Source organism: Sander lucioperca, chromosome 21 (genome assembly GCF_008315115.2).
Source record: "Sander lucioperca isolate FBNREF2018 chromosome 21, SLUC_FBN_1.2, whole genome shotgun sequence".
In the NCBI taxonomy this organism is placed as follows: Eukaryota; Metazoa; Chordata; class Actinopteri; order Perciformes; family Percidae; genus Sander; species Sander lucioperca.
The window spans coordinates 2,836,797-2,861,306 of NC_050193.1; the positions used below are offsets into that span (position 1 = coordinate 2,836,797).

A 24,510-nucleotide genomic window follows, 5' to 3' on the forward strand; every position below is an offset into this window, starting at 1 on the left:
TCCAGTTCACATTTCCATTCACATTCAGAGAGCTGAATGTGCTGCAAGAAGAAAAGTACAGCTTGGTGGAACTTGTTGATCGCTTCTTTAGTGAAACCAAAGAAGCAGGAATCTGCAGGTTTGAAGAGGTCGTGTTCATCTTTGACGGTCTGGATGAGTGTCGACTTCCTCTGGACTTCCACAAAACTGAGATTCTGACTGATGTTACAGAGTCCACCTCAGTGGATGTGCTGCTGACAAACCTCATCAGGGGGAAACTGCTTCCCTCTGCTCGCCTCTGGATAACCACACGACCTGCAGCAGCCAATCAAATCCCTCCTGAGTGTGTTGACATGGTGACAGAGGTAAGAGGGTTCACTGACCCACAGAAGGAGGAGTACTTCAGGAAGAGATTCAGAGATGAGGAGCAGGCCAGCATAATCATCTCCCACATCAAGTCATCACAAAGCCTCCACATCATGTGCCACATCCCAGTCTTCTGCTGGATCACTGCTACAGTTCTGGAGGACATGTTGAAGACCAGAGAGGGAGGAGAGCTGCCCAAGACTCTGACTGAGATGTACATCCACTTCCTGGTGGTTCAGTCCAAAGTGAAGAACATCAAGTATGATGGAGGAGCTGAGACAGATCCACACTGGAGTGCAGAGAGCAGGAAGATGATCAAGTCTCTGGGAAAACTGGCTTTTGAGCAGCTGCAGAAAGGCAACTTGATCTTCTATGAATCAGACCTGACAGAGTGTGGCATCGATATCAGAGCAGCCTCAGTGTACTCAGGAGTGTTCACACAGATCTTTAAAGAAGAGAGAGGACTGTACCAGGACAAGGTGTTCTGCTTCGTCCATCTGAGTGTTCAGGAGTTTCTAGCTGCTCTTCATGTCCATCTGACATTCATCAACTCTGGAGTCAACCTGCTGACAGAAGAAGAAACAACATTGTGGTGGTCTAAAGTGTTCAGAGACAAATCAACACTTTTCTACCAGAGTGCTGTGGACAAGGTCTTACAGAGTCCAAATGGACACCTGGACTTGTTCCTCCGCTTCCTCCTGGGTCTTTCACTGCAGACCAATCAGACTCTCCTACGAGGTTTGCTGACACAGACAGGAAGTAGCTCAAAGACCAATCAGAAAACTGTTGAGTACATCAAGAAGAAGATCAGTAAGAATCTGTACACAGAAAGAAGCATCAATCTGTTCCACTGTCTGAATGAACTAAATGATTGTTCTCTAATGGAGCAGATCCAACAGTCCCTGAGTTCAGGAAGTCTCTCTGCAGATAAACTGTCTGCTGCTCAGTGGTCAGCTCTGGTCTTCATCTTACTGTCATCAGAAAAAGATCTGGACGTGTTTGACCTGAAGAAATACTCTGCTTCAGAGGAGGCTCTTCTGAGGCTGCTGCCAGTGGTCAATGCCTCCAACAAAGCTCTGTACGTGCACACACAACCGTCCAGATTATATTAAGTTTTTCTTCAATCAGAAAAAAAATATTTGCTTGTAATTATATTGCTGATTCCTCTTCAGGCTGAGTGGCTGTAAGCTGTCAGAGAGAAGCTGTGAAGCTCTGTCCTCAGTTTTCAGCTCCCAGTCCTCTAGTTTGAGAGAGCTGGACCTGAGTAACAACAAGCTGCAGGATTTAGGAGTGAAGCAGCTGTCGGCTGGACTGAAGAGTCCACACTGCAGACTGGAAACTCTCAGGTTAGTGTTCAGTTATTCCGAGATGTTATTTTCTTTGTATGTTAATTATTTAGTGGACTGACTAAACAACATTAAAAAGAGTGACTGAGGTTTAGAAGTCCTCTAGTCTGAGAGAGCTGACTCAGGAGCTTGTCCACATTGTAATGTCTTGGTTCATAGGACATAAACTTGACTTGGATATACAGTTAGGTCCAAATGTATTTGGACAGTGACAACATTTTGTTATTTTGGATCTGGATTCGAAATCAAACACGTAATTGTTGTAATTGTTTACTTCATTAATGTGTTTACTGTGTTAATGGACGGTTTTGGATTCGGCAGAATCTTAACCAGTGGATTCGTTATTCGGCTCAATTAAAAGTACCATTACTGTAAAGACATTTTACTCATTTAAAAATACATTTGTACAAATGTAGTTAAATCCAAAGTAAAAAGTAGGTCAGAATAAATGTACTCTGAGTAACCGTTACTGCGTTCATTTTTAAAAGGTGAACAATATCATCATCATGACCTCTTAAGTTGTACGTATGGTTGATTCTGTTTTATTAATGGAGCTGGGCGCACATAAAGTAGACTCATTTCCAGTCCGACAGTCATAAGTGAATGTAGAAATGCTCAGCTGGTTACATCTGTTTGCACTGTCAATGAGAAGAACTACAAACAAGTGCAACTTCCCTGACTGGCAAGGTTCTGCAACAGAGCAAAACAAAAATCAGTCATTCTCACAGAATCACAAACTATGTTTTACTCTGAGGTTATGTCTCTCACCTTAAATCTGTCTCCCTTATTAAAACAACTCCCTTATTAAAACAACTATTGTTTGTAATTTTTTTCTGATGTATTGCTGATTCCTCTTCAGACTGAGTGGCTGTAATCTGTCAGAGAGAAGCTGTGAAGCTCTGTCCTCAGTTCTTAGCTCCCATTCCTCTAGTCTGAGAGAGCTGGACCTGAGTAACAACAACCTGCAGGATTCAGGAGTGAAGCTGGTGTCAGCTGGACTGAAGAGTCCACACTGCAGACTGGAAACTCTCAGGTTAGTGTTCAGTTATTCTTTATGTTATTTTCTTCATATGTTAGTTATTTAGTGGACTGACTAAACAAGATTAAAAGAGTGACTGATGTTTATAAGTCCTCTAGTCTGAGAGAGCTGACTCAGGATCTTGTCAACATTGTAGTGTCTTCAGGTGTGGTTCAGAGCACATAAACTTGACTTGGATATACAGTTAGGTCCAAATGTATTTGGACAATGACAACATTTTGTTATTGTGGCTCTGGATTTGAAATCAAACAATGATTAGGTGCTTACAGTGCAGACTCTCAGCTTCAACATGAGTATTCACAGCTATGTTTATTGCACTGTGCAGGGATTATGGTTGGACCACATATTTAAGGGGACAAGTATTTGGACAAGAGGCTGCATCTGTTTCTTTGTGTCTGCATGTATCATGTATGAGTCAGGCAGAGGTGGGAAGAGTACTAGAATATTGTAGTCAAGTAAATGTACTGTTACTTTAAAGAAATTTTACTCATTAGGGCCAGAGCGCCGACCGCGGCGAAGGCCCTATTGAAAAGGAATTCGTTTTCTTTTACCGGCAAATTAATCGCCTTTTGACGGGCTTAACATACTCAAAAACTCACCAAGCTTTGCAGACACATCAGGCCTGGTGAAAAATATATATTTTAAGGGTTTCGTAGATAGGCGTGAAAATATGCCTCTTGTAGTAAGTTTGATGTAGACTCACGAAATCTAGTATGTATCATGTCAAGATGTAAAAAAAAGCTCATTGGAGTAATACCATAAACCCAAGAGGAAGTCCGCCATTTTGAATTGAAAGTTGTTTTTGGCCATTTCCACATGTCATACTTTAACAAACTCCTCCTAGAGATTTCATCTGATCAACTTCAAATTTGGTCTGTGCCATCTTAAGATGTTACAGATGACAACTTATTAAAAGAATTATAATAGTGCAAAAATTGCGCAAGTTAGGGGCGGTCATATTGTGAGTTTTGCCATCGAAACAGGAAGTGGGTGTAACTTGAGTGTACATTGACCAATTGGCTCGAAACCTTTTAGGACTCATAAGAGTCCAACCTTGAGGACATCTACAGGCCGATATTGACTCAAAGTTATAGCGCCCCCTAGTGGCAACAGGAAGTAGGCCTCAAACTATAGGTGCTATACTTTAACGAAATCCAAATTCGTTTTGTGCCATCTCAAGACCTTATCAATGAAAAGCTTGAGTTTTCGTCCAATGGTGTGGGCGTGGCGGCCATTTTGAGCATTTATTGATGAACGAAGGAGTTGTTGTAACTTGAGTGTACGTTGTCGTATCTGCCCGGAATTTCTCACGTTTGACAAGGGTCCAGGCATGAGGACATCTATAGGCCAAGATTGACTTTTGGTCATAGCGCCCCCACTGGCAACAGGAAATACACCTTATATGACAAACATCATCCGATTTACATGAAACTTATAATGTGTGGTCTACATGTGATACTGAGCAGGCCCCTATACATTAACCATGCCCATGTAATCATGCTGAGTTCCTTTTTGATTGTTGATGGTTTGACCCGCCCCCTATACTTTAGCCACGCCCCTTTATAACTAATGACCCCTTTGATGTAGACTACTGTATGAGGTATCATTGATCTCAGCAGAGTTCAATTTTCATTGGTGACGGTTTGCCCCGCCCCATATGTTTAAGCCACGCCCCATTTAACGTCAGCTAATGAACTGTATTACGTGGAGTCTTGTGAGGTATCATTGAACTCCGCAGAGAGTTCCCTTTTCATTGGTGACAATGTGCAGTTTCTGAGTGCCACACAAATGCACGGTCGCAAGGAGTGGCATCCGCCAGTAACCCCAACGTGCACAGAGGAGTGAGGGCCCATCTAACGCTGCTTGCAGCTTTAATTATTATTAGGGCCTGAGCGCCGACAGAAGCGAAAGCCTTATTGAAACTGAAGGATTTCTTCCTTTCCGTTCCTTTCCTCCGGCAAATTAATAACCTTTTTGAGGGGCTTAACATACTCAAAAACTCACCAAAATTCGCATCAAGCCTGGTGAAAATGTACGTATTTTAAGGGTTTTGGGAATAGACAAACAAAAATGGCTTGCTAGCGCCCCCTGCAAAAGTAAAAAAATGTAGCCCTTGCAGTACGTTTAACGTAGACTGACGAAACGTGGTACACATATGTAGCATGTCAAGTCGTACAAAAAAGCTCAATGGAGCCATACCCTAAACCCAACAGGAAGTCCACCCTTTTTCAATTGAAAGTTCAAAATTAGTGCGATTTTGGCCATTTCCACATGTCATACTTTAACAAACTCCTCTTAGACATTTCATCTGATCGACTTCAAATTTGGTTTGTGCCATCTTAAGATGTTACAGATGAAAAGTTATTAAAAGAAAAACTTTTTGTCATAAGGCATGGCCGTGGCGGGGCGGCCATTTTGTGCGTTTTGCCATCAAAACAGGAAGTGGGTGTAACTTCAGTGTACATTGTCCAATTGGCACAAAACGTTTCATGATTCATATAACTCCAACCCTGACAACATCTACTGGCCGAAATTGACTCAAAGTTATAGCGCCTCCTAGTAGCAACAGGAAGTAGGCCCAAAACTATAGGTGCTAAACTTTAACAAACTACTCTGAGAGATTTCATCCGATCAACCTCAAATTCGGTCTGTGTCATTTAAAGACATCACAGATGAAAAGTTGTTAATAGCAGAACTTTTCGTCCAGCGGTGTGGGTGTGGCATGGCGGCCATTTTGAGCAGTTATCGATGAAAGAAGTTGTTGAGACTGTAGTGTACGTTGTCATATCTGCCCGACATTTCTCACCATTGACAAGGGTCCAGGCCTGAGGACATCTATAGGACAAAATTTACTTTTGGTCATAGCGCCCCCCTCTGGCAACAGGTAATCTGCCTTATATGACAAACATCAACCGATTTACATGTAACTTATAATGTATGGTCTACATGTGATAGTGAGCCGCCCCCTATATGTTAACCATGCCCCCTTTCATACCATTTGAACAGTTTAAGGTAGAGTCTTGTGTGAGGTATCAGTAAACTCAGCAGAGACTTCCTTTTTTATTGGTTAAGGTTTGCCCCGACCCCTATGCTTAAGCCACGCCCCCTTTCATGACTAATGCTCGTTTGATGTGCACTCTTGTGTGAGGTATCATTGAGTTCCCTTTTCATAGGCGACCGTTTGCCAGCTACTCTGTAAATTTGCAATACACAATTTCCATCGCTACACTACTCCACTCCACCGTGTGCACTGTGTCCGACCATTGCACAAATGCAGGGTCACGTGGAGTTGCGTACATCGACGCGCACGGAGGAGCGAGGGCCCGTCCAACGCTGCATGCAGCTTTAATTTTAAAATACATTTGTACAAATGTAGTTAAATCCAAAGTAAAACGTAGGTCAGAATAAATGTACTGGGTTACATTTTTAAAAGGTGAACGTCATCATTTTTAAAAGGTGAACAACATCATCAACATGACACCTTATGTTGTATGGCACTTCTGTTTTATTAATGGAGCTGGGTGCACATAAAGGAGACTCATTTTGTTAGTCATAAGTGACATAATGTATAAATGCTCAGCTGTTTGCATCTGTTTGCACTGTCAGTGAGAAGAACGACAAACAAGTGCAACTTCACTGACTGGCAAGGTTCTGCAACAGTACAAAATGACAATCAGTCATTCTCACAGAATCACAAACAATGTTTTACTCTGAGGTTACGTCTCACACCTTAAATCTGATGTGTCCCTTATTAAAGAAACCATTGATTGTAATTGTTTTCTTATGTATTGCTGATTCCTCTTCAGACTGAGTAGCTGTAACCTGTCAGAGAGAAGCTGTGAAGCTCAGTCCTCAGTTCTCAGCTCCCAGTCCTCTAGTCTGAGAGAGCTGGACCTGAGTAACAACGAGCTGCAGGATTCAGGAGTGAAGCAGCTGTCAGCTGGACTGAAGAGTCCACATTGCAGACTGGAAACTCTCAGGTTAGTGTTCAGTTATTCTGAGATATTATTTTCTTTGTATGTTCATTATTTAGTGGACTGACTAAACAAGATTAAAAGAGTGAATGAGGTTTAGAAGTCCTCTAGTCTGAGAGAGCTGACTCAGGAGCTTGTCAACATTGTAATGTCTTGGTTCACAGCACATAAAATTGACTTGGATATACAGTTAGGTCCAAATGTATTTGGACAATGACAACATTTTGTTATTTATGCTCTGGATTTGAAATCAAACAATGATTATGTGCTTAGAGTGCAGACTCCCAGCTTCAACATGAGAGTATTCACAGCTATGTTAAATGGACAATGCAGGAATTATGGTTGGACCCCATATTTAAGGGGACAAGAATTTGAACAAGAGGCTATGCATCTGTTTCTTTGTGTCTGCATGTATGAGTCAGGCAGAGATGGAAAGAGTACTAGAATATTGTACTCAAGTAATAATACTGTTACTTTAAATTTTACTGAAGTTAAAATGCATTTGTACAAATTTAATTAAATCCGAAGTAAAAAGTAGGTCAGTAAAAATGTACTCTGAGTAAAAGTTACTGCTTTACATTCTTAAAAGGTGAACAACATCATCAACATGACCCCTTAAGTTGTACGTATGGCTGATTCTGTTTTATTAATGGAGCTGGGCGCACATAAAGGAGACTCATTTCAACAGTTAGTCATAAGTGAATGTAGAAATGCTCTGAGGTTAAATCTGATATCTCCTTTTTTAAAACAACCATTCATTGTAATTGTTTTCTTATGTATTGCTGATTCCTACTCAGACTCAGTGGCTGCAACCTGTCAAAGAGAAGCTGTGAAGCTTTGTCCCCAGTTCTCAGCTCCCAGTCCTCTAGTCTGAGAGAGCTGGACCTGAGTAACAACGAGCTGCAGGATTCAGGAGTGAAGCAGCTGTTGGCTGGACTGAAGAGTCCACACTGCAGACTGGAAACTCTCAGGTTAGTGTAATGCTGCTTGTGTTTGTAAAATGATGACATGCTAAACCCTCATATTTTTATATCTCATTTAACTAAAGGGAAAGTCTGTCAGTTTGTACATGCAGATGAATGACGTCAGTACCCGGAGGTCCACGTTTACCTGACCGTAACTCTCCACTGGGTGAGGTGGAAAGAGTACCAGAATATTGTACTCAAGTACAGTTACTTTAAAAAAATGTTATTAAAGTTAAAGTACTTGTGTACAAAGATTAACGACTAAAACTGTGTTCACACAAAGATAGAGATATGCAGACGCAGTGTTTTCAGTATTATAAAGTTTCATGAGCCGTACATTGATACTGTTTTATTAATCTCAATTATTGTGGAACTGGACACACATACAGGAGCCTCATGTTCACTCTCACAGTGAGATATAAGTGGATGCTGAAATGCAAACCGGACAGACAACAGCAGCTCTCCGACTGTTTCTCTGTCACTAACTGATGAACTCTGGTTCATGTCTAATGGAGGATCTGAGTGAAGGTGTATGAAGTTGATTCTGACTTTATTTCTTCCTGCAGGACGGACCATGGTGGACTGCAGTGGTTGAGACCAGGGTCTGATGAATTGTGAGTGTGTTTAAAGTTTGATTCATGAGAACTCAGCTGCATGTTACACTAGATTTTTACATTTTGTTGACTGGAGTACGATGGTGAACTCAATCAATCAATTTAAAATCCACAAACACAACAAACTGAACAAAGTGATCAAACAGAATTAATAAATACAGTATATATTCATTAACAGTCTAGCCAACAGTAAGCTAACTTTGCTTCTTTTGATTGTCACTGATATCAGAGAAGAGCGTTGTTGCCTTCTGACATATATGTTGATGAGTTTTCTTTTCCAGATGTTTTCAATAAATCATTGTTCAGCTACAAGCCATAAACACAACATGACATAGTTCATATCTAAAAGATGTAGAATAAAGTGAGTTGTGGTGGATTTACCTTCCAGTTCCTCCCTAAATGGAGACCTGGGACAAGATGTACGACACATACGCACAAATACCACAAATACTTTCACATATAAACTGGTATTTCTATACACAGAAGGTGTGCACGTCACACTGACTTCAGACCAGCGTACACATGGTATTAGAGCCAGCTGCAGGTGATCAGGTGGAAATGGAAAACAGGCTGAGAGACAGAATCTTAATGCACAGCTGTAAATCTGTAAATCACCATCAAATGTATTTATAAACTGAATGAATTGTTATAACTGGATTGTTGAAGTTAAAGTTTGTTAAACATCATTCACAGCTGAATATGAAATGAAAGTTTAAATGATTTTCTTTCAGTAATTGTCAGTAAAGTTGTTAATAAATCAACAGATGATAACCTGCAGCTGTATTGTGTCTTGTTCTCTCCATCAGATTTATGTGAACTGGAACTGGACACAAACACAGTACACAGAAACCTCAAACTCTCTGACAACAACAGGAAAGTGACATATGTGGGAGAGGATCAGTCATATCCTGATCATCCAGACAGATTTGACTCCTGGTCTCAGCTGCTGTGTAGAAATGGTCTGACTGGTCGCTGTTACTGGGAGGTTGAGATGAGAGGAGTGGTTTATATATCAGTCAGTTACAGAAGAATCAGAAGGAGAGGAGACAGTAAAGACTGTTGGTTTGGAGGGAATGATCAGTCCTGGAGACTGTTCTGCTGTGATGATGGTTATTCTGTCAGGCACAATAACAGAGAAACAGCCCTCACTTCCTCCTCTGTCTCTAACAGAGTAGCAGTGTATGTGGACTGTCCTGCTGGCACTCTGTCCTTCTACACAGTCTCCTCTGACTCACTGGTCCACCTCCACACCTTCAACACCACATTCACTCAACCTCTTTATCCTGGGTTTAGGGTCTGGTCTGGTTCCTCAGTGTCTCTGTGTCCTCTGCAGGACTGAGAGTCTCTCCTGTGGACAGAAACACTGACTGAAGTTCAGCTGCAGAAATCAAAGTTCACTCAAAGTCTGTTCACCATCACACACACTTGGCACTGCGAAGCAGATCTGTCTCAGACTGAAACACTAAACATTCATTTGTCTGATTTCATGTCTTTGATTATCAACATTTAAACTGTTGAACTAGAAACATTGGTAGCACTGCATATTACGGTACAGTAATAAGATGTAATAGTGGGGTAACAATGTGATAATAAAGAGGTAATATATAGGTAATAAGATGTAATTACTAAAGTAATAACTGGGTAATACATCACAGTAATAAGATGTAATACTGGGGTAATAAGAAGGTAACATGTAATAACATGCAATTACCAATGTAATAAGTAGGAAAGGGTTCGATAATAACCATATGTATATCTGGGTAATGGTAATATAGTTCTATTAATATTGTAATAACATGGTAATAATGCGGTAATATATGTTGATGTTTTCACAGTATTATAGGTTACTATCAGTGCAATACCTTCCAAATTAGATAAAACTTCTTGGAGTTTAAAATTGGTAATTACCATATTATAATGCTGAAATTCATCCACCCTTCATGTTCCAAACATTTCACTTTTGTTTCAAGGTTATACTTTACAAATGACATGTTTAATCTTTTGACTTCTTACCTGGAAACACATCTGGTAGTTTCTGCGTAATAACCATGAATCAGTACCACAAAATACAAAACTGCCTGTTTCTATTGTATTACTTGGTACTATAAGAAAAACAGTGGTGTAGAGATGCTTTTGGTAGTTTCTGTGTAACAACCATGAATCATTGCTGCAAATTGCAAAACTGCCTGTTTCTATTTTATTACATATAATATTAGAATAACAGGTGCAGAGATTACCTTGAAATGCTTCTGGTAGTTTCCAAGTAATCTCTGCACCTCTGTTATTCTAATATTACCATGAAATGTGTCTTTTCCTTCATGCATGTAACCCTGTGCAATCTGACCAGCAGTTAAACACCTTCCACCATCAAGCACTGGAGACTGGGATCGTTGTAACTCAGTTTATTTGACTTAGAAAGGGTCAAACTGGGAAATGAAACACAATGACCAGTTGCTTACATATTGATGAGTCACAAACATTATACAATCATAATTGTAAAAACAATATAACTACATGACACTGTAATGCAGTAGTATATACAGTAGCTAACATGTAAGCTGAAATAAAGGAAATACGTAATGTATTGTTATACAGTGTACATAGTATATCCTATATTGTTTATCTAAATAAACTAAAATATACTTACATGTAGCACAACCCAAGATAACAGTGGCAAACTAGCTTAATGAAGCATACTGACAGTCTATTATGAGCTATCAATCATCATCAAAAATATACATATTGCACATCAAACTTTCTGACAATAATTAACAAAGTTACCAGAACAGTATGTCAGCATCTGTTTCACCTACCGAGAATGCTACCACAGACATGGAACGTCGAAGATTGAAGCGGATTGTATGGAGAGATGATAACACATGAGGCTGTCTTGCTCACATTCAACTTCCTGACCAAGTCCCATGGTGCAAAGGTCCTACAGTTCTTAAAGGAACACACACACATGTGGAACAAATGAAACAAAAGAAAAACATTTAAGTGAACTAATGTCCTGATGGGGACAGAACAAAATGAAATAGAAACAGGTAGTTTTTTACAGCACTGATTCATGGTTGTTACACAAAAACTATCAGACGTGTTTCCAGGTAAGAAGTCACAAGATGAAATATATCATTTGTAAAGTATTACCTTGAAACAAAAGGGAAATATTTGGAACATAAAGGGGTGGATGAATTTCAGCATAATAATATGGCTATTACCTATTTTAAATTCCAAGAAGTTGTATCTAATTTGGAAGGTATTATACTAATATTAGCTTATAATACTGTGAAAACATATATTACCCCATTGTTATCATGTTATTACAATATCAATATAACTATATTACCATTACCCAGATATAATATATAGTGATCCACATGTGTGTGTGTTCCTTTAAGAACTGTAGGACCTTTGCACCATGGGATTTAGTCAGGAAGTTGAATGTGAGCAGGGCAGCCTCATGTGTTATCATCTCTCCATTCTATCCGCATCAATCTTCAACGTTCCATGCCTTTGGTAGCATTCTCGGTATGTGAAACAGATGCTGACATACTGTTCTGATAGCTTTGTTAGTTATTGTCAGAAAGTTTGATGTGCAATATGTGTGTTTTTGATGATGATTGATAGCTCATATTAGACTGTCAGTATGCTTCATTAAAGGCACAATATGTAACTTTTCTGCTATAAAATGTCTAAAAAAGACCATACCTATGTTATATATTTTTTGAGTTGTGTAGTTACACTATCCCAAATGTTGCCACCAAATGGCAAACCCAGGAAATCTGTTATTTTATTTTCAGACACGTCACGTTTCATTTAGTTGCCCGTCAGTGGCGTCATATAACCTTTCAACCCCTAGTTACTCATAACTTCCGTCAAAACACGGGCACCCAGATGCTACGTTCGAGAGTAACTGTAAATCATACAATGTCACAGAACAAAATACGGGTAACATTGCTTTTTCTGCCAAAAGGCATCATTTTGTGATTAATTACATGCCACATTGCAACACAGTAATACAGCAGAAACCTTATTTGTTGATACATATCAATATTAATCCAGCTTAATGTTACTACAATGTATGTGCTAACATTAATGCTAGCTAATGTTTGGTGGATAACATTATAGGGTTACAACATTGTTCATCACGCTCATAAAGTTATTAGTAGTATAATTGTTTTGACAATGGATAAAAGCAGCACTGCGCTAACCCGCGAATAATAACATTAGCCCTGGCTAACTAGCTGACTGGTCAGCTAGCTACCAATACAGATTGAATCAAGGAAAACGTAATTATGTCAGGGAAACTGCAGCTATTTTATTAGCATGACATGAATAAACGTGAATACACTTGAATGGGTAAACTTGTCCATGCACAGATGCATTCTAATCGACAATAGCGTTTAGCAATAAAAACTCCCATAATTCCACGCAACTTCCCAACGTCATCAAACGTCTGTGTTTACAATCCATTATTTTGGTTGAGAGACCCCTAGCGGCAGAAAGTTACATATTGTAGGTTTAAGCTAGTTTGCCACTGTTTTCTTGGGTTGTGCTACATGTATGTATATTTTAGTTTATTTAGATAAACAATATAGGATATACTATGTCCACTGTATAACAATACATTACGTATTTCCTTTATTTCAGCTTACATGTGTTATGATGAGTGAGGAATAGTGGACCCAAACGCAGAGAGAGAGGCAGGCAGGAGCAGCGTTGAAACACAAAGATTTATTTCCTCAAAAATCAAAAAACCAAACAAGGAGTCCTGTGAGCTGCAGGTAAAAACTAATACCGGGGAAAATAAAGGAGAGACTGACGAAGACGCACACACACTGACACGGGGGAATACAAAACGATCTGACAAGAGACAAAGGGAACACAGGGGTTAAATACAAGAGGTAATGAACAAATGAGGAACAGGTGACACGACAGGTGAAACACATCAGGGCGGGGCAGGACAATCAACAAAGGCAAAAAGTAAAACTAGACATGACAGGACAGAAAACAGACTATCAAAATAAAACAGGAAACAGAACAACAGACAGGAAACATGAAACAACCTAAACACAGAGACTTGACACACAGAACACAGAATACAGGAATTAACCAAAACATATACAATAAACCAGGAGATAACTTGAACAGAAATCTACAGAAAATACAAACACAGGGAACATGAACAAATAAACAATAAAGACAACAGAAATGAACAAACAGGTAACAGAAATAACCCAAAACCATAACAACATGTTAGCTACTGTATATACTACTGCATTACAGTGTCGTGTAGTTATATTGTTTTTACATACATATGTAAGCAACTGTTCATTGTGTTTCATTTCCCAGTTTGACCCTTTCTAAGTCAAATAAACTGAGTTACGACGATCCAAGTCTCCAGTGCTTGATGGTGGAAGGTGTTTAACTGGTGGTCAGATTGCACAGGGTTACATGCATGAAGGAAAAGACACATTTCATGGTAATATTAGAATAACAGAGGTGCAGAGATTACCTGGAAACTACCAGAAGCATTTCTAATATTTATTCTTCTAATATTACATGTAATAAAATAGAAACAGGCAGTTTTGCAATTTGCAGCAATGACTCATGGCTGTTACACAGAAACTACCAGAAGCATTTCCAGGTAATCTCTACACCTCTGCTATTCTATTATTACCATGTAATACAATAGAAAAAGGCAGTTTTGCATTTTGCGATACTGATTCATGGTTGTTACACAGAAACTACCAGAAGCATTTCCAGGTAATCTCTACACCTCTGTTATTCTAATATTACCATGTAATACAATAGAAACAGGCAGTTTTGCATTTTGCGGCACTGATTCATGGTTATTACGCAGAAACTACCAGATGTGTTTCCAGGTAAGAAGTCAAAAGATTAAACATATCATTTGTAAAGTATTACCTTGAAACAAAAGTGAAATGTTTGGAACATGAAGGGTGGATGAATTTCAGCATTATAATATGGTAATTACCAATTTTAAACTCCAAGAAGTTTTATCTAATTTGGAAGGTATTGCGCTGATAGTAGCCTATAATATTGTGAAAACATCAACATATATTACCACATTATTACCATGTTATTACAATATTAATAGAACTATATTACCATTACCCAGATATACATATGGTTATTATCGAACCCTTTCCTACTTATTACATTGGTAATTGCATGTTATTACATGTTACCTTCTTATCACCTTATTACCCCAGTATTACATCTTATTACTGTGATGTATTACCCAGTTATTACTTTAGTAATTACATCTTATTACCTATATATTACCTCTTTATTATCACATTGTTACCCCACTATTACCATCTTATTACCGTACTGTAATATGCAGTGCTACCGAAACATTTTATGATTCCTGTCATCAGCTGACTCTCTTTACATGAGGATATATTGTAGAAAGCTGAGTGAATGTGATGTTATTTTACGTTTTTGGTAAATCTGTGTCCATGGATACGAGCTGTACCGAAAGCTTCTCTGATATCAGATTTGTGTTGTAATAAACTTTTATATTCAAGTCAGAACAGCTGAGGCTCTGAGGCTGAGACTAAAATATTAAATTTAAAGTCTGAATCTGAGCTTTGTTGTCTTGAAACATTTGTTTCAGAAAGAAACTCCTCCGAATGTCAAACAAGAGTCTTTCAGGATCAAATTCAGCATCTGTGAAAAAATAATTACAGGTTGTAAAGAGTTGGTTTGATTTGATCAGTATACAAAATAAATCTTTTGTTTTCTACTCGACTGGTTTCTTCTTCTTTTACAGATTTATTCTTTTTATGGCAGTTAAACTGTTTGTCTGCACTTTATAAATTACTTTTTACTTGTACTTCACTTTGTTTTGTGTTACTTAGTTTTTAATATGTATTATCTTGTATGTTTTTATGTAAAGCACATTATGATTCTATCTGTGAAAAGTGTTCTTTAAATAAAGCTATGCTGAATTAATCAGAAAGCAGCAACGATTCATAAGAAAAACTTAAATTTATGTTCAACAATTTTTTATAATTCATCCATCCTCTTTATATGTTTCTAAAAACAATGAAATATATGTTGCCATGTTTTGCTGGCTGTACTCTGCATTTTGCTTGATTGAAGATGGGAAGGCCTAAGTGCTGCATGTTGTACCATGTGTTGTGTATTGGGTTTGTGGTGTTCTGCCCCTGGAGGTCAGGGTGAGCATATCATGCTCTCACCTATACACACCTGCAAGATAGAATCACTCTGATGTTCCCTTTGTGTCACTACACCCTGAGGAAGGCTCAAGCTGACACGCGTTGGTGTATTTTTAATGTCTTGACCTATTTAATAAAGGCCTTTTTATCACTTTTTTTAACCAACCATGAGTTCCTGGACTTGATTTTTTATGACTTTCTTGTTCATAATTCTTCTTCTTTTTTGTCATGTTTAACAATGTTTTTACACATTTATAATGGAGTTTGGTGGGGGGGGGCAATGGAACTAAACAGACATGTTTCAGTGTTTATCTTCCATCATTCAGGACCGTAATGGGAAAAGAAGATATTCATCTTGACCAGACAAGCGGTCGATACGTCCCGGCTGCTGCCCGGTGTCCTGTCCTGGAAATGTCTCGGAGAGAAAAAGAACATTGTTCACGGCGGCGAGCTGAAGGAGAGCTGCACCAAGCTAACCACAGTTAGCCACACTGGCTGGACAGGAAACAGGGAAGTTACCTTCAAAATAAAAGAGCAAAACGAAGGGTGAGTAAGGTTTATAAATACTCACCATGGACGGGGCCATCCAAACCCAGTTTACTATGCACGAGTTTGGTACAGATACATTTCCATGACATGAATTCAAGTGGAATTAAATTAATAAGTTTGGACTAAATGAGCAAAGAAATTTTTTTTATTTATTTATTTATTTTTTTATGGTGGTAGAAAATTACAATAAAACAAGTTAAACACTATAACACATATGTTCATGAACCTGTTTTAAGTCCACTGATTGAAATAAATGAAATGAGTAGTTGATTAATTTTCTATGCATTAACTAGTTTTGTGATTGTGTTTTTTGACCATCAAAAGAGTAGATGTTTTATTCTATGTATATTAAAAACGACTGCCTGCTGAAATAGGACTGCACCCGACGAGAAGACGCAGCAATGTTTTTTTTTCTGTCTGTGTAAAGATACTTGTCAATAAAAACAAATCAGATTAACGTATTTAATGTGTTACGGGGGTGCAGTCTTATTTCAGCGGTCTCTGCCAATGTCAAAATAAGACTGCACCCCCCCCTAAGTCAGGGTTGTAAAGTCTAACAATGACCCAATTAGCTTTACTTACATGTCAACAAACAATTTTCTGACAGGAAGTGTGTTTTATTCCCAGTGGCCTGACAGTGATGGTGAGAGGAGAGCGGTGGTGACTCTGCACATTGGGGCTTAAATGAAAGAGGATGCATGGAGATCTCAGACAGCTGGCAGGATTATTCATCCCCTTCTTCCACAGAGTGTCCTGTCTGCAGTCAGGTGAGTCCAACTGTCCCCCGTCCTGCTGCTGGTTGTTTAAATGTCCTCATGCTGCTCTGCAGTTTCTCATTCAGCCAGCAGCTGTACTGCAGGTGCAGCTTACCTAAAGTCTAACTTCACTATCAGCAGGAAGCATCTGCATTGAGGTCCAGAGAGAGGAATTCCCTCTGGCTACGTGGATCACACACATCTGAAGCTGGAGCTCCTGAGGTGGTCCCACAGATTTAAAGTCCTTGTTCAAGGACCAAACTGTGGAGGAGCTGATGCAGAACATGACATCTGTATGTTCAACAGTCTGAGCAATGTCACGCACTAATGGAGCTCTGAATATCTGTTCCTTTGGAGGACGCTGATACTAATTAGTCTCTGTCAACACTGATTCCATCTCAAAGACAGAAGAAACAAAAGCAAATACACATCAACACACATTATGTACACACCATTGTAATAGTAAAACAGAAGATGGGGCAGCTTTAAAGGACAGAAAAAGTGACAATTCAATAAACAAAATGAAATTAGCAGGCGATAGGGTCAAAAGACGATAAAAAAAAGATGTTTAAAAGACGGCATAACATAAACGCAAGTCAAAAAAATGTGTCTCTGCCTGATCATTTCCTTTCCTCCATCTCTTATTAATCAATGTATGTGATGTCTGTCCCACACTATCATCTATGTTCTGGAAGTTGTTCTTCTAAACAAAAGAGCAAATTAACATTCAGAAACTTGACGGGAGAAAGGAGGAGACCATACATCTTTTTTATAACCCTCCATAGAAAATGAAAGACTTAAAATCTGGTTTCTATCTCTGGGGAAACTCTGGAACATTTAGTGTGTGAGTAAGAAGTGAAAGAGTATTTTATTTTATTATTGCATATGATGTGGGGGGTGCACTGGGATATCTGTTCTCATTCTGTGTTGAATGTTATTCTAAGAATAATACAAACTCATGAAAACCTTCTAACTAAGATGAGAGAATAAATGTTAGTTTCTTACCTTCTCAAACGTTCCCGTTGAGTCTGGGTCTTGTTCCACCTTTGCTGCCTGATACCCAGAGAAAGAAATCCTTTGCTCGTGTGAGTAACGTTACATCCTGCTACCAAACACACAGGCGTCGTAGCTTCAGAGAGATGTCAGCCATGACACTTTGAAGTGGGGAGTCTTTCTAATGACGTATTTTCACATTCTGATTATTTAACAGTTTTATGACGAACTGAGGGTTTCTTAACTTGTTAAATTATCATTTAAACTGACAAATATCATATGTGTAATTCATGGCTCAATTCAAACAGGATTAAAATAATTATTGGTCTCTCCCCATTCACTATAGAACATATTTTTTCTGAAATGAGGTCCCATGATGGTCCAGAGGAAGGGGAGGGACTTCTCCTCTCTATAGAGCTCAACAGTGAGCGCCATCTTTTTGAATGTCTCTTGTCCTCCCATATCTCCTTGACATTTCATTAAAGGTGTTTAATTGAAGGGTGGAGCATGGGCCAAGGAAGAGCCCATTACATTTTGGAGAGGACCCAAATAACTGGGCGGATAACCAAGTTTTTTACTTTCAATAACATTGTGAGATGAGAGAGCATTTGTGTTGCATTCATGTGGTGTCTGAGTAATCAAAAAAAGTGTTCCCCACTGGGAAAGTCATGTGAACTTCCCATCAAGTGGGTTAACATTGTGAAATAGATCATGGCTTGGCAGAGGTCTGAGCTCTCCGAGTGTCCTTCTGCTTTAATCATGTGTTAGTGGGCGCGCCCCAGATGGAAAGAGGCAACTGAGAATAAAAACTAAATTTAGATCACAGAAGGAAACATGACACACATTAAAGCAACAGAGAGACGTCTGTAAACTGTAAGTACTGCTTCTTACCTTTTATGTTACATTACATTACATTGTAGTTCTTTAACAAAGTGTAATTTATTTGTAGTGGGGCATCATTTCACCAAGCCTTAATAATAATAAAGCTCAGTCATACAGGGGTTAAAGTGGAACAGAACTAACTGCATTAGGGATCCAGCAATGTTGATTAATAAGTAAAATAATCAAATTGGCAGTTTCATATATCAGTGTTTCCTGTTTTATTTAAAATAAGAACAAATATCCGTTCCAGTGTTTCTAAGTCATTCTCAGTGGTGCACTGCTGTGAGTCCATTAGACCAGTGGTCCCCGACTGTAAGGTCCGGGGTCCTTGAGGGGGGTTCTGGGGGTCCCCAGCAAAAAGGAGAATAATTCATTTTAACTATAACTCTATCCATAAGTAAGACAATGACCAGATGTATGACTATTATGCTTATGAGTTTCATACACGTTCTGTAATTAAACATCTAAAATCCTATCAGTCAGTGGTCTAATTGATGTCAGTTTAAGGGTCCTTCATGTGAAAAAGTTTGGGAACCACAGCATTAGGCAACTCTCTGCGGTTAGTTCACATGTCTGTAATAACAGCAGGACAGTCAACTGTCTGCGGTTAGTTCACGTGTCTGTAATAACAGCAGGACAGTCAACTGTCTGCGGTTAGTTCACGTGTCTGTAATAACAGCAGGACATGCAACTGTCTGCGGTTAGTTCACGTGTCAACAGTGTGATTCCAGAAGTGAAAGTCCCATTAATTTTCTCTGTAAGGATTCTGATTATCAGCCATAATGTCTAAACCATCCGAGGTAGACTGACTCCGAGCTGCGAGATTGTGATTTGGAGGTTCACGCTCCTGTAGAAGCCACAAGTCTGTATGAAATCAATCTTGTTTTAAGAAAAATAAGTTTTATTCATGATGTCATGGAGAAGTACTACAGTACCCACAATCCTAAGCGTAAGAGTGACGTCTCAGATTGAAGGAGCTTTCTGTTACTATGGAAATGTTAATGGATCCCGCAAATGGTTCAGCCCATAGACTGTTAAACATAGTGGACATACCTCCAGTGGTCACTGTGAGTTATTACGCCTCCTCCAGCTGATTTCTGAGGCTTCTTTTATTTGTTTGGTTTTATTCTTTTAAATCATCCACGTCAGGATAAAAGATGGCCGCCACACAACATCCAGCTCTGATTTCCATGAAGCAGTAAAATCCTCCAAACAGCTCCATGAGGCCATCTAGTGGACTGATAGAAGTAGAGCAGCTGATAGCAGCTTCCTCTGCTCTGATTCGTCCTCACCACTGACCAATGAGAACCAGCAGCATCTTCTCTGTCCAATAACAAACCACTATTGATCCATGTGTTGATCAGTTCTCTGTGTTGAGTGAAAGAAATGTGATGAAGTGATGAGAAAAGGCCTTTTTCCCTTTTTTTCCAGGATAAATGATGTGAGGGATGAATGAGTGATGATGTGCTGATGAATGATTGGACTTCTGCTCTCAGTGTTCCCTCTCCAGATGAAGGTGTGGACTCTGCTATGAGTCAGTGTGAGGACAGAGAGGAGGGAGTCCCTCCCTCTAAAACCACTCTGTGTGGGGAACATGACAGCCAGACCAAAGCTCAGAGGTGAGAGGACCATCTCTAACTGTCCACCACTCAGATCACTCCACCATCATTATTCACACTCAAAGCTCTGTGTGTTGTGTTTCAGCCCAGAGAAGCAGCACAGACCTGGACCTGGACCCAGCTGTGTGTCCTTTAAGAGTAATAGGTCGAAGGGTTTTTGAATTAAGTTTAAACAACAACATGACCAAAAGTACGTAGTTATAAATTGTGTTCAAACAAGTTAACAAGTCTTTGATTCAGAGAGAATTTCCCTAAATATGTGAGCTTTAATAACTTTCTTTCTATCAGAATCCATCAGAGACCAGACTGTCCTGAACCCGGACCCAGCTGTGTGTCCATGAAGAGTGACCGGTCTAAGAGTTGTATAATAGAGTTCAAAGATGGACGCGACTCTGTCGATCAAAGGTGAGGATTTCAAACTAATACAGAAAACACACAGGGAGGATCAAAGTTTAGGATGAAAACACGGACAACACCCCAAAACAAGTTGAGGTGTATTTTTAGTGTCCACAGTGTTAGCATAGTTAGCATCGCTAACCCTCTGTCCTGATTGACAGGTCCTAAAGCATCCCCTGCTTTATCATCTATTTTAAAAATAAATGGGAGCATCATTTACTAAATGGACATCATGATGTATTGAAGAAGACTTGAAACTAGAGAGTGAGACAATAAACTCATTATGAAAATGTTTACTGAGGTAATAAATCAAGAGAGAAGTTGGGTCATTTTCTGATAGACCTCTATAGAAAGAGACTTCTTTTTGGAGCCAGTGGAAGTTGAAGAGAAGGCAGCTTTAAGGAGTCTCCCCCTGCTGGAAGTTAGAGAGAAGGCAGAATTAAGGAGTCTCCTCCTGTTGGAATTTACGGAGAAAGGAGCTTTAAGAAGCTTCAGCTTTGGCTTTACTTTTCAGGCCTAGTATTTTTACAGTCTAAGCTCACATGCTCTCTGTCTGTTTTCTTAAACAATGTGTTAATTTTTTTGTTAATACTGAAATAACATTATCTTTAAGGTGATTACACTTCCACAGAAACAGGGAAACTATCTAACACTAACATAATGTGCCAGTGTGGGAATCATTAAGTGATGAGCCAGAAAAAGAGCTCACAACACTCAAAACACACAAGCACCAGCTTTTGTCTAGGTATTCAACCAAGGACAGGTTTTGTCTTAGTGTGTTGTGTTTCTCTCAGGAGGAATCTGGAAGAACCTGAACCCATCTGTTTGTCCCTGAAGAGTGACAGGTCTATGGATAAACCTTTAGACCTCAAAGATGGATGCCACTCTGTTGATCAAAGGTGAAGATTTTAAAGTTATAATGAGCAGAATTAGTAAATGTTTACCAGTAAAGGGAATCCTCTGATTCACTGATAACATCCAAACATCACTTCATGGACCTTTACCTTTGATTCCTCCACAGAGTGGACCAGGATAGCTCAGAGGTTCCCAGTGGTCAGTCTCCCAGCAGCATCAAATGCACCTGGACTCCATATTTATGGTCTGTACATGTACAACAATTACTTTTACATCTATTCTGTTCATAATCATCTCCATGCTGCACTTTTTCGACCACTGGATTGTCAGTTTGTCCAACATGGATCTGATGTTTGCTTCCATGATTTCAGTTTGATTTGTCATTCATATAATCTTCTGTTCCAGCTGCTGGAGGAGGATATCGTCACTTTTGTGAAAAACGAGCTGCAGAAGATCCAGAAGCATCTGAGTCCAGATTACCCAGAATGCTTAGAGGGTAAGAAGGAGGAGGAGGAGGTGTTGGACAGTGAGGATGAAGAGCAGAGGAGGAGCAGCAGAGAGGCATTTCTGAAGATCACACTGCACTTCCTGAGGAGAATGAAGCAGGAGGAGCTGGCTGACTGTCTGCAGAGCAGTAAGAGGATTTCTCTAAAGTATATATATATATATATATATATATATATATATATATATATATATATATATATATATATATATATATATATATAGGAAATGTTGAAATATGTTCTGTGACTTATTGATCTTCTTTGTTGTGTGTTCATTCAGGAAGTTATCGTGGAGTTTGTAAGCGTAAACACAAACCAACCAGCAGAAGAAGTTGCAGTGTGTGTTTGAGGGGATTGCTAAAGCAGGAAACCCAACCCTTCTGAATCAGATGTTCACAGAGATCTACATCATAGAGGGAGGGACTGCAAAGGTCAATGATGAACATGAGGTCAGACAGATTGAAACAGCATCCAGGAAACCAGACAGACCAGAAACAACAATCAGACAAGAAGACATCTTTAAAACCCCACCTGGAAGAGATGAACCAATCAGAACAGTGATGACAAAGGGAGTGGCTGGCATCGGGAAAACAGTCTTAACACAGAAGTTCACTTTGGACTGGGCTGAAAACAAAGCCAACCAGGACATCCAGTTCACATTTCCATTCAGTTTCAGAGAGCTGAATGTGTTGAAAGAGGAAAAGTACAGCTTGGTGGAACTTGTTGATCGGTTCTTTAGTGAAACCAAAGAAGCAGGAATTTGGAGGTTTGAAGAAGTGGCGTTCATCTTTGACGGTCTGGATGAGTGTCGACTTCCTCTGGACTTCCACAACACTGAGATCCTGACTGATGTTACAGAGTCCAACTCAGTGGGTGTGCTGCTGACAAACCTCATCAGGGGGAAACTGCTTCCCTCTGCTCGCCTCTGGATAACCACACGACCTGCAGCAGCCAATCAGATCCCTCCTGAGTGTGTTGACATGGTGACAGAGGTCAGAGGGTTCACTGAACCACAGAAGGAGGTGTACTTCAGGAAGAGATTCAGAGACGAGGAGCAGGCCAGCAGAATCATCTCCCACATCAAGACATCACAAAGCTTCCACATCATGTGCCACATCCCAGTCTTTTGCTGGATCACCGCTACAGTTCTGGAGGATGTGTTGAAAACCAGAGAGAGAGGAGAGCTGCCCAAGAACCTGACTGAGATGTACATCCACTTTCTGGTGGTTCAGTCCAAAGTGAAGAACATCAAGTATGGTGGAGGAGCTGGGACAGATCCACACTGGAGTCCAGATAGCAGGAAAATGATCAAGTCACTGGGAAAACTGGCTTTTGAACAGCTGCAGAAAGGCAACCTGATCTTCTATGAGTCAGATCTGAAAGACTGTGGCATCAATATCAGAGCAGCCTCAGTGTACTCAGGAGTGTTCACACAGATCTTTAAAGAGGAGAGAGGACTGTACCAGGACAAGGTGTTCTGCTTTGTCCATCTGAGTGTTCAGGAGTTTCTGGCTGCTATTCATGTCCATCTGACATTCATCAACTCTGGAGTCAACCTGCTGGCAGAAGAACAGACAACATCCAAGCCATCTAAAATCTCAAGAGACAAAACAAGTTTCTACCAGAGTGCTGTGGACAAGGCCTTACAGAGTCCAAATGGACACCTGGACTTGTTCCTCCGCTTCCTCCTGGGTCTTTCACTGCAGACCAATCAGACTCACCTACGAGGTCTGCTGACACAGACAGTAAGTAGCTCAAAGACCAATCAGAAAACAGTTGAGTACATCAAGAAGAAGATCAGTGATAATCAGTCTGCAGAGAGAAGCATCAATCTGTTCCACTGTCTGAATGAACTGAATGATCATTCTCTAGTGGAGCAGATCCAACAGTCCCTGAGTTCAGGAAGTCTCTCCGCAGATAAGCTGTCTCCTGCTCAGTGGTCAGCTCTGGTCTTCATCTTACTGTCCTCTGAAAAAGATCTGGACGTGTTTGACCTGAAGAAATACTGTGATTCAGAGGAGGCTCTTCTGAGGCTGCTGCCAGTGGTCAAAGCCTCCAACAAAGCTTTGTATGTGCACACACAACTATCCAGATTACAAAAAATGACAACATTTGCTGTAATTGTTCTCTCATATGTTGCTTTTTTTCCTTCAGACTGAGTGGCTGTAACCTGTCAGCGACAAGCTGTGAAGCTCTGTCCTCAGTTCTCACCTCACAGTCCTCTAGTCTGAGAGAGCTGGACCTGAGTAACAGTGACCTAGAGGATTCAGGAGTGAAGCTGGTGTCGGCTGGAGTAAACAGTCCAAACTGTACACTGGAAACTCTCAGGTTAGTGTACTGTCACTTGCATATTAATGTGTCTACCTGTGCGAATATTAGACATTAGACTCTCAGGTTAGTATACCACTATTTGAAAATGATGACCTTCATGATCTGTTATTTTTTTCATATTAAACATTGTTTG

The 24,510-nt window shown here is 39.8% G+C and overlaps 2 protein-coding genes and 1 long non-coding RNA gene across 3 annotated transcripts in view; 1 reads left to right on the forward strand and 2 right to left on the reverse strand.

Moving 5' to 3' along the window:
- Positions 1 to 24,510, reverse strand: part of LOC116049982 (keratin, type I cytoskeletal 13-like) — a 511,520-nt gene that overhangs the window by 168,177 nt on the left and 318,833 nt on the right. The window lies entirely within an intron of this gene.
- Positions 1 to 24,510, forward strand: part of LOC116050016 (NACHT, LRR and PYD domains-containing protein 3-like) — a 271,266-nt gene that overhangs the window by 1,802 nt on the left and 244,954 nt on the right. The window contains 2 exon segments of the mRNA XM_035996640.1: positions 20,578 to 20,694; positions 21,480 to 21,584. Coding sequence (XP_035852533.1) covers positions 20,578 to 20,694; positions 21,480 to 21,584 — 222 coding nt within the window.
- LOC118494128 lies at positions 893 to 23,668 on the reverse strand. Its single transcript, XR_004896190.1, has 4 exons — positions 23,654 to 23,668; positions 13,119 to 13,121; positions 8,403 to 8,408; positions 893 to 968 (listed from the first exon to the last, which is right to left on the reverse strand). It is a non-coding gene; the product is annotated as an uncharacterized LOC118494128 (long non-coding RNA).